General features: G+C 51.6%; 1 protein-coding gene across 1 annotated transcript; it reads left to right on the forward strand.

Annotated features, from left to right (window-relative positions):
- Positions 1-8,103: 8,103 nt before the first annotated feature.
- On the forward strand, positions 8,104-9,123 carry LOC135999445 (olfactory receptor 14C36-like). The gene has a single exon (XM_065653001.1). The coding sequence runs from the start codon at positions 8,104-8,106 to the stop codon at positions 9,121-9,123; it is 1,020 nt and encodes a 339-aa protein (XP_065509073.1).
- The last annotated feature ends 879 nt before the right edge of the window (positions 9,124-10,002 follow it).

The following is a 10,002-nucleotide window of genomic DNA, read 5'->3' on the forward strand; positions in this document are numbered from 1 at the left end:
GACTTGACTCCTGCAGCAGAGGCTGAGTCCAGTAAGATGAGCTGACACTGCTTCATTTGCAGTAAAAGAATAGACAGGGTGAATGCAGGCCTGCTGCTGAACTTGGTAAGAGAGGGCTGAACTTCGTAAGACAGGACTGAGTTGCTTCACGGCTTCTTTGCCTCCATCTCCACCAGCAAGGTCTCCTGGGACTTTGTTCCTGAAGGCAGGAGTCTGGAGAACAGCCAGGAGTGGATGGGGCTCAAGTCAGCGGTTACCTGAGCAAACTCAGACACCATTATAGAAAAGGAGATGGGTCACTTGACCAGCTCCCTGAACACAAGTATCGCTGTGCTGTGGCACCTCAGATTCCCAGGAACACCCACCTCTTGGTCCAGAGTTGTGTGATTCCTCCTGAGGAGTCCTATCCTGTCTCCTCACTCAAGTGGTGCTTTAGGCACCCACTTTTCTGGCACATTCAGTCTTTATCAGGAGATTCTCTAGATCAATATTTAGTGGACATTGATACCAGTTGTTCTGGCAATGAGGGCATTGGGAGGGGGACAGAAATATAAGAAATTTGGCTTTATGAATACTTATTAAGGAAATGCTCACTGTTTGGCTACAGTTCTGAAATCTCTCTAATCATCCACACCAGACCTGAAGCCTTTAGCAAAGTGCTGCAGAGAGCCTTGGCTTGTAAGAGCATTTTGGCTGTTAATGAGCCCTCTGCTGCCATGGTCCTGAACTGCAGCTACTGAAAGAATTAACAAACTCCTAATGACGTGAAAGGCAGAAAAAAACTCCAAGTTTCTGAGGGTGTTTGGGACCCCAGGAGGGGCCATCGCTGACACAAGCAGTCCCTGTCCCTGGAGGATGGTGAAGGAAAAGCCTGGAGACAATGGTCAGAGGTGGTAAAGGCGATGTGGAGGTGGCTCTGGTGCCCTGTCAGCCCTTCATGGTTGTTTAGCATCAGAATGGCCAAGCCCTGACCCCCAGGGCCTGGCAAAGGAGACCCTTTCAGTCAAATGTTTCTCAAGGCTCTGCCTGTGGTCACTGGGAGGGTATTTGTCGTTTGGGTGTGGGTTTGGTGCCAAGTGCTGTTGCTTTATCCACAGGGCTCTAGTTTTCTGAGGGTTTGGCAATGCCTATGAGGTTCCCCAAGCCCATGCAGCTTCTTTCATAGACCTGCAATGGTCACCAATCACCTGAGCTGTCCCGGTCCCAAACTTGCTTGAATCCGCTCTTTGGATCCATGCCCCAGCACTGAAAGCACACGTTCCTTCTTCTGCTGCCCTAAAATAAAAAAGAAAAATCAATCTATTCCACATTAGCACGATCAGCCAATGGTCTTTAGGTCTTCTTCTTTAACACACTTACTGCTACTCATAGGCCCCTCTCTTCCTGCACTCCCATGTGTCTCACAAACCTTTCACTCTTGTCCTCCAGAAATGGGCCAACACTCCAGGAGGCTGGTGCTTCCTCCAGGCTCATGGATGATTCCTGAGGACCATCCAAGCATGGGCAGTGCAAGAGAGGAGCAGAGCAAGGTCAGCTCATGGGCCATGCCTGAGCACAGCCCCCCCAGCAGCAGCCATTCCCCATCTCCCAGGCACAGCCATGCCCACAGCATGCAAATGTCACTGCCATATATGACTAGTCCAAGAGAAGCCTGCCTTCTTTCCATAAAAACCTGAAAATCTTCCTCCTGTTCCCCCTCCACCCACAAACATCAACCACATTCCACTTGCGGGATTAAACATGGTTGTAAGGATTTGCTGAATTCATCAGCCACCACCCTTCTCTACCTCACATCCCCTGACCCTCCCACACCACACATGGCCGCTCACTGTGCTCAGGGCCTCTCACTCTTCAGAAGAGGCCTTGAGCTCCTTGCTTCTTCCTGGTGCTTATTATCATCTTCCTCCCTCCCTCCAGAGCTCATGGTGAGGTTTCTTGTCCATAACAGCACCTTTATGGCCATGTTTTACTACATGGGTGTCTTTTTGTGAGCATTTGTGCAGAAAGAGTAGTCACAGGAAAGCACCAAATATATAAAAACTGATGCCGAGTGAAATGCCATGAAGACCTGAGGAGTTACTCCCATTGCTGTGTCTCTCCTGGAAGGAGTCTGTCCCAAGAAGGGGATCCAGACTCTGCCACTCTCTGGAGAGGCACACGAGCAGTGTCCGTGCACCTGGGGAGGAACAGGGTGATTTTTGCCAGACCACCCTTCATCTGAACCACTTAGATATGTACTTACGGATGGGGTGTCATGCCTTATACTGAAAATACCTATTGGATTGGCCCTGCCAGTGGGGCTACCACAGATGCAGACTGCTGTGTTGCAGGTATTTATATGTAGGCAGATGAACCCTTTTCTATTTTTTTAATTATTATTATTTTTAATACTGACACTCTTAGAGAAATTACACAAAGACTTGAATGATTATTGATGCATTCTAACATGATTATCCACAGAAGCCCCAGCAGCTTTGCATCTCAAGAAATGGGATGCCAGAGGGCAAGGGCAGGATGGCTTGGGCTCTGTCCTGGCATCTGGAAACTGAAGTGTGCGCCCATCTCCCAACACCCGCCCTGCTCACTGAAGGGTGTGAGAAACTCTGAAGTCACAGTCATGACAGGTATCTTATGTCTAACTGCAGACAGTGTTGTCCTGCCAGCTCAGGATTGGAGCTTCCATCCCTGAAGGTATTGAAAAGATGTGTAAACATGGTGCTTAGGGATATGGTGTAATGGGTAGACTTGGCAGTGTCATATTTACAATTGGACTTTATGACCTTAAGGGTCTTTTCCAACCTAAATTATGATTTGAGTCAAAACCACTTCAATTCCCATCACCTTCAGCTGCCCCCGAGGTCGGCTGTAGTGTGGCACCACTCGCCTGGCTCTCCAGGCAGGCTGGGCACTGGTTTGGTGCCTGCATTGAGAGTTTTCCCCTTTCTGGGGTAAAAGATCTTCGATGAGAGACAGTTGTAGAGATCTGAGTTGCAGAGATTTCAAGCAGTCCTTTCAAAATCTGAGCAGGCTCAGTTTTGGAGTCAGCGAAAAATAGAGACAATCTCAAGGATGTTTTTGAAAAGTGGTACAATCACTAATAAGAATAACAGGGAGTTCCTTATTCCTGATGATGATGATGATGACGATGAACTGAAGTTTTTTAACTTCATTCCCAACAGTCGTTCTTGCTTCTCAAAACAGCTGCTATGTCTCTGTAGCTAACCTCTTGCATGGAGTTCTTTTTAAGAGCTTTTCCTCTCACTTCTACAATTTTTATCATTTAGAAAGTATTTCTTTGGACAGAATTGCCCTGAAATCACCCCTTTCATACTTTTCCCCCTTTTTTTCTGGTGTGAGTGGAGCTGACACAGGGCAGATTACTTCTTTTTTAGGCAAAGAAGGCCAAGGAACAAATCTCAGGTCAGTGCAAAGGCAGAAAGGAAGCCAGAATGTTTATGTGGTGTGCACTGACACACACCGTCACCTGCATTTCCAGTCTCTGAAGTTCCAATGGTGCAGCAGAGACTGGAGTTCTGAGCTCCCTTCATCTGCCCTGTGTGACACATGTAAAATGAAACTACCCCAGCCAAAGAGTTGGTTTTGATTCTCTTCACAGCCTGAAGCCCCACATGGGTCAGGAGACGAGCCAGGATACCCAACGAGGACTCACATGCTCTGCACTTAAATTTCAGGTGTTCCCAGGAATCTCAGGAGACAAGTCGTGCCGATTCCTGGGTGCAAGGAGCTGGTCAAGAGCCCCGTCTCCATTTCTGTAATGATGGCTTTGCTGCCTGGCTGATGTGCAGACTCTGTACACGGATGCTGACACCTGTTGAGCAACCTGCTCTGAAAGGATGAACAAGGTGGGCATGAGGACAGCAGAACAGAAGAACTTGGGTGGGGGCAAGGAAAAGGGATGCACAAGATGTGGTCAGGGCTGTTTGGGGGCACTTGTAAGGCAGCCCTGCACCTCATGTGAGTTATTTCTATGGTCAGAGAGAACCTGAGAGCTGTCCCTAAATTGAAAACATGAAGGGAATGAAAGGACAGCATCATTCAGGCTGGATGGGACCTCGGGACGTGTCTTGACCAACCTCCTGCTCAAAGCACGGTTGGACCAGATTACTCAGGGCTTTCTCCAAACACATCTTGGTCACTTTCTGGGTCAGAGTGGATGCGCACCCCTGGGAAACAGCTTCCAGGGCTTGACTGTCCTCAGGATTGGAAAGTTTCTCCCTTTCTATAGCAGCCTTCCAAGCCTGACCTTCCAGATTATTTTTTACCCGTCTACTTACACACTGACACAAACCATAATATCCTACCTTGGACACAAGAATATTGTGGGGGATGATGCTGAATGCCTTGCTGACTTCCAGGTAACGGACCACCACTGCTCTCCCCACGTCCAGCAACCCTGTCCTTTCCTCACAGAAAGCAAAGAGGTTGGACAGGCACAACCTGCCCTGGGTAAACCCTGTCACCTTCAGACACCCAGAATTGGGGTCCCAGTGAACATGCTCTGGGGCACAGCCCTTAGTTCCCCTGCTCACCCATTGGCCATTTTTGAGAAGTGCACACACTGTGTGAGAGCTGCCAGTGGTCAGGGAGTCCCCCCAGTCTCCATGAGCTTTCCAAGAAGGTGGAGAGTGGCCTCACTGTGACATGGTCCTGCTGTCTCAGCTCCTGGGATGCTGCCCCTCCTGTCCCATAGACTGGAAAGGATTGTGTTAGTTCCAGTGACCCCTGACTTGATCCCCATCCACTGCTGGTTGTTCTCCCTCCAGTCACAGAGGCCTGGGAGACCTTGCTGGTGAAGATGGAGGACCAGAGACACAGAAAATATCACTTCTCTCCCTTATTAAATTAATCCGTACCCACACGGTGTCTTTGTTTCTCCTTTAACTGTTCCTGCAGTAGTAACAGCTCATTAGGGTGCCCTTGAATTGCCTTACAGGTCTAGACTGAGTTTTGCTCTGGCCTGTTGCTGTGCTTGGAGGCTGCTGTCCTTGCAGACCAGATGAACTAACTTCTGCCACCCTGCCTTGGCAGTTTATTCCATCCGTGTCACAGCTCTGTCTGCAACACTGACAGCTCCAGCTCCCCCAGTCAGGTCCCTGGCTGAGGACATTGCCTCACATCTGGGCTGAACCACCCCAGCTGTGGCACCAGGAAACCTCTGAGTTGCCCCGTGGAAACCTGGTACCAAGTGTCCAAGACTCCATGCGTGCAAAGGCTTTGCTTCAGAGCACAGACGTGACGTGGCCAAAAGATTGCTGGATATCTCTCTAGACCTATGAGTATAAAACCAAAATATAATGACTAAATTCATTCAGGTGAACATAGTCCTCCTCCAGTTTTTAGAAATTAGATCCTTTCCTGTAACGTTCTTTTTGTCCTGCCTAATGATGAGAGAAGAAAAGATGATCCTCATACCAATTTACTTTTTAATACAAAGAGCACAATGCTGGCAAGAAGTGTCACTGCTGAAGAGAGAGAATCAACATCACTGATTACTTGAGGTTGTTTCAAAGGATGTGACCCTGGAGCCCCAGGGACAGCTGGAGGGAGCCCAGAGGGGACAGAGGAAGGGACATCATGGGCTGCTCCTGTGCTGCTGAGCTGGGCTGGGCTCCTGGGACAGAGGGAGCTCATGGCAAGCGGCAGCGCTGCAGAGAGACAGCTCTGCCCAGGAGCAGCTCCTCTGCAAAGCGCAGCAGGGCTGAGGGCTCTGCCTGGGGATCTCAGGGAGACGAGCAAGGCAGAGAGAGATGAAAGGTGGTCAGGATGGGGAGGATGACTGAGAGCTCACAGAGGAGAAATCTTTGCAGCCCTTGCCATGGTAAGTCTCTGGGTGCAGGGCAATGCAGCTGTAGCTCCTGGAGGCATCTCCTCAAGTTAGCACAGGCACAGCTTGAGGGATCTGTGAGGAGGAGGCTCTTGGCAGGCAATGTTGAACAGTTGTGAAGGTGGGTGAGCAGCCAGGGGTGCCCAGGGCTGTCCTGCAGAGCAGGGTCCCTGCACCCCAGGGCTGTGCCGGGGCAGGGACTCTGCCGCCTGCCAGGGTCAGCACTCAGCCTGCCCGGGGAGATCCCCACGGGGCTGTGGGGGGAAGCTGTGCGGGGAAGGAGCGACCCCTATCAGGGCAGGAAAGGTGCTTGCGCTGTGGAGAGGCTGCTGTGTGGGTCAGGGCTGCTCACAGCTCCAGATCACCCCCAGGATTTTTCCAAGTGGATGCCTCAAGCAGAAGATCAATGCAAGGATTACCAGACAGATAGGGAGCTTTCCTGAGCCTGCCTTTTCAGTTTCCTATCCGAAGGGTTGGGGGGTGCAGGAAAGGATAAAATGAAAATGAGCTCTCATGCTTAAACAAGTCACTGAGACTCCTGAACTGCAACTCAGAGTCATCAGTACATCTGCCAGAAGCCTCATAACATCTCTTCAGCTGCTGCTCTGCCTGTGCACAGCACCTGCATCACATTGGCTATACTCGTCAGTCTTACTCTGACCTGTCCTTTTCCCCAGTCTGCAAACAGGAAGATGCCCCCAGGCAGTGCCCTGTGAACAGGCAGGATCTGTAGGGCCAGGGTGAGGGCACAGAGGGCGGGATGGGGTCTGTGAGCATTGACAGGGAAAAGACATGGACAGGAAAACACCTCCCAGGAGGAGAATCTCCAGGCAATAGGGAAATGATCAGAAATGAGAGGTAACTAAACTCAGAATTGTTATGGGAGGGAGAACACAGAAAACTCCGTATGATCCCCGCAGTGCAGATCCCTCCTGTGAGCAGCCCCCTCGCCTCCTCTCCCACCCAGCAAAGCCTCTGCCCTCAGGGCCGGGGGCTCCAAGGCATGAAGCAGCTCCTGTGCAGCCAGAGCTCCAGTTCCCTCTGCAGAGCACAGGGGCTGAGAGCAGCTGCCCGGCAATGCTGGTGTGTGGGAGGTGGCTGCACAGCTGGGGAAGGGTGACGCTGTCTGAGTGCCCGGCTGCCTCTGCCCTGGCCTCTCTCACACCCACCCTCACCGCAGTTTCCTTCTTGCTCCACTGCTCTGGGTCACTGTTGTGATCTGGTTCTTGCTGTCAGGCTCTCTGGGGATGGGAGTTTCAGCTGCAGAGTCACAGCCTGATCTTGTGGGTCCTTTCCTGCAGCTGTGTCCATGGGAACACGTGTCCCAGCTTTGCTCTGACCTGTGGGGCTGTGGGCAATGCAGTGTGTGGGGCTGGGGAATGAGCTGAGTCTCCCTGAATCAAATGCCATCATTAGGACCCTTGGCGGTCTCCCTGAGTTTTTCTTCCAAGCTGTGAGCTTCCCTCCAGGATGCAAACCTGTCCTATAGCATGTTAGCATTATCTGAATTACTCATGTAGAAGTGCAGAGATGGTATGATGGAAGAAATGCTGTTTGGTTTGTGAAATGAGCCGTGTGTGTCCTGGGATAGAAGTGAGGTGCTGAGACCTGAGGAAAGGGTGGGACATGTCATGGTCTGAGGTGGATCCCCCTGCTCTCAGCAGTGCCTGGTGGCTTTTCAGGGTAACATGGCAGTGTGATCAGTCTCCATCTCAGAAAGGTGCCAGCCCAGGGCAGCTGGAGCAAGACAGAGGGACAGAGCAGCTGCCCTCACTCTGCACTGACCCACAGGCATCCTCTGGTCTCGCAGGACTCGCTCTGTTCTCCCTAAGTGCAGCAGAAATGCTGAGGGTTTCTGACACCCAAGAACACTCTCCAGGGGAGTTGAATGATTGGACTACATGATCTTTCGAGGTCCCTTCCAATCCCTAATCTGTGATTTTGTGAAGCTGTCAAAACCCCAAGCATTTCAAACTTCATTTTACCATCCTGTTTCATTCTTGGTGACAGTGCAGATGCTGACAGGCCCTTCTGCACCAGCAGCAGTTTCAGATGACAGCTTTGAGCCCCAGGACTGGCCCCTGCCCCCCGTTCCATGACCCCTGCTGCAGAGCAGGGCTGACTCCTGGGCAGCCAGCGGGCACAGGCCCTGCTCCTCACGGCACCTCCAGCCAGCACCACCCAGGGCTCAGCCACGGACCCGAAGGAAGGTCTGGAAAAGGACAAGGGGTGTGGAGCAGGGGGAAGGCATATGTGAAATGGCTTTGATTTTGCTTAGAGAAGTCTCCCCTAACGTGTCGCTTTTATTCCCTCTTGTGACAGTGCCCCATGCCCAGAGACAGCAAATGTCCAACAGCAGCTCCATCACCCAGTTCCTCCTCCTGGCATTTGCAGACACATGGGAGCTGCAGCTCTTGCACTTCTGGCTCTTCCTGGGCATCTACCTGGCTGCCCTCCTGGGCAACGGCCTCATCATCACCACCATAGCCTGTGACCAGCACCTCCACACCCCCATGTACTTCTTCCTGCTCAACCTCGCCCTCCTCGACCTGGGCTCCATCTCCATCACTGTCCCCAAATCCATGGCCAACTCCCTCTGGGACACAAGGGCCATCTCCTACACAGGATGTGCTGTACAGCTCTTTTTGTTTACATTCTTGATAGAAGCAGAGTATTATATACTCACCATCATGTCCTACGACCGCTACGTTGCCATCTGCAAACCCCTGCACTACGGGACCCTCCTGGGCAGCAGAGCTTGTGTCCACATGGCAGCAGCTGCCTGGGCCACTGGGTTTCTCCATGCTCTGCTGCACACGGCCAATACATTTTCACTGCCACTGTGCAAGGGCAATGCCCTGGACCAGTTCTTCTGTGAAATCCCCCAGATCCTCAAGCTCTCCTGCTCAGATGCCTACCTCAGGGAACTTGGGCTTATTGTGGTTAGTGCCTGTTTAGTTTTTATGTGTTTTGTGTTCATTGTGCTGTCCTACGTGCAGATCTTGAGGGCCGTGCTGAGGATCCCCTCTGAGCAGGGACGGCACAAAGCCTTTTCCACGTGCCTCCCTCACCTGGCCGTGGTCTCCCTGTTTGTCAGCACCATTATGTTTGCCTACCTGAAGCCTCCCTCCATCTCCTCCCCATCCCTGGACCTGGTGGTGTCTGTTCTATACGCATTGGTGCCTCCAGCAGTGAACCCCCTCATCTACAGCATGAGGAACCAGGAGCTCAAGGATGCCCTGTGGAAACTCATATCTTACTGTTTTCTGAAACAATAAACTGCCCATCTGCTTCTGAATAGGAATTGTAATGTAACTAATTAGAGATCCAGCCTGTCATCTGTATTATATGTTATTGATTGTTTTTTTATTGTGATAATGTTGTCATCCCCTTTCTAATTCTCTGTCTGCTTTTCTTTCATAACCACTAGTGTAAATCAGGAGCCATGCTCTCTTTCCCTTTAAACAAAATAAATGTGTCTGTAGTGACTTGTTTTTCATTATATCCTTCCTGCAAGGCCTTTTGGAGCTGCAGGAACAGTTCCTGTGTGCATGGGAGGAGGGGAAAAGAGTCCAGCCTGGCAGCACTGCCAGGGAGCACCAGCGCTTGGCCTTCCAGAGCTGTTCTCGTTCCACTCCCACACTCTCCTTCTCATCCCTTGTGTTGGTGCAAGGCCTGAGTGCTCTGGCAGCCTGGTCACCGTCCTGCTGTGTGTCAGTCCTGTGAGCGCAGGCAGGGACAGGCAATGGGCACTGCTGTGACAGAGCTGGCCTCAGAACAGCCTTTCCAGAAAGAAAGGTCATCTCCTATGGGCAGGCCCTCAAGGTTTAGGTCTTTTTACAAACATTCTCTCAAAAACTTGCCCACGAAAGTGGCCACAGATGAAACAGCAGGGTACAGCTGCACAGTGTGTGTGTGCAGGGCTGGGCACTCAGCAGTGTCCTCTCACAGCCAGGCCTCCTGCCAGAGACCTGCAGGACCAGCAGAGCAGGGGCTGGGCTGTGCCCCTGTGCACTGGACACCCCATGGAAGCTGCCCCAGGACATCGTCATGGACTGGCCCCTCACAACCTCCATTTGCAGCCCTGTCCTCTCACCCCAGCTCACAGAGGTTGTCTTCCCTCCATGGAGGGACACTGAATGAGTAGCTCAGCAATC

Source organism: Caloenas nicobarica, chromosome 28 (genome assembly GCF_036013445.1).
Source record: "Caloenas nicobarica isolate bCalNic1 chromosome 28, bCalNic1.hap1, whole genome shotgun sequence".
In the NCBI taxonomy this organism is placed as follows: domain Eukaryota; kingdom Metazoa; phylum Chordata; class Aves; order Columbiformes; family Columbidae; genus Caloenas; species Caloenas nicobarica.

Bases quoted from the DNA above. Each gene is read 5' to 3' on its own strand.
- LOC135999445 (XM_065653001.1), top strand. From the start codon at position 8,104: ATGGCTTTGATTTTGCTTAGAGAAGTCTCCCCTAACGTGTCGCTTTTA.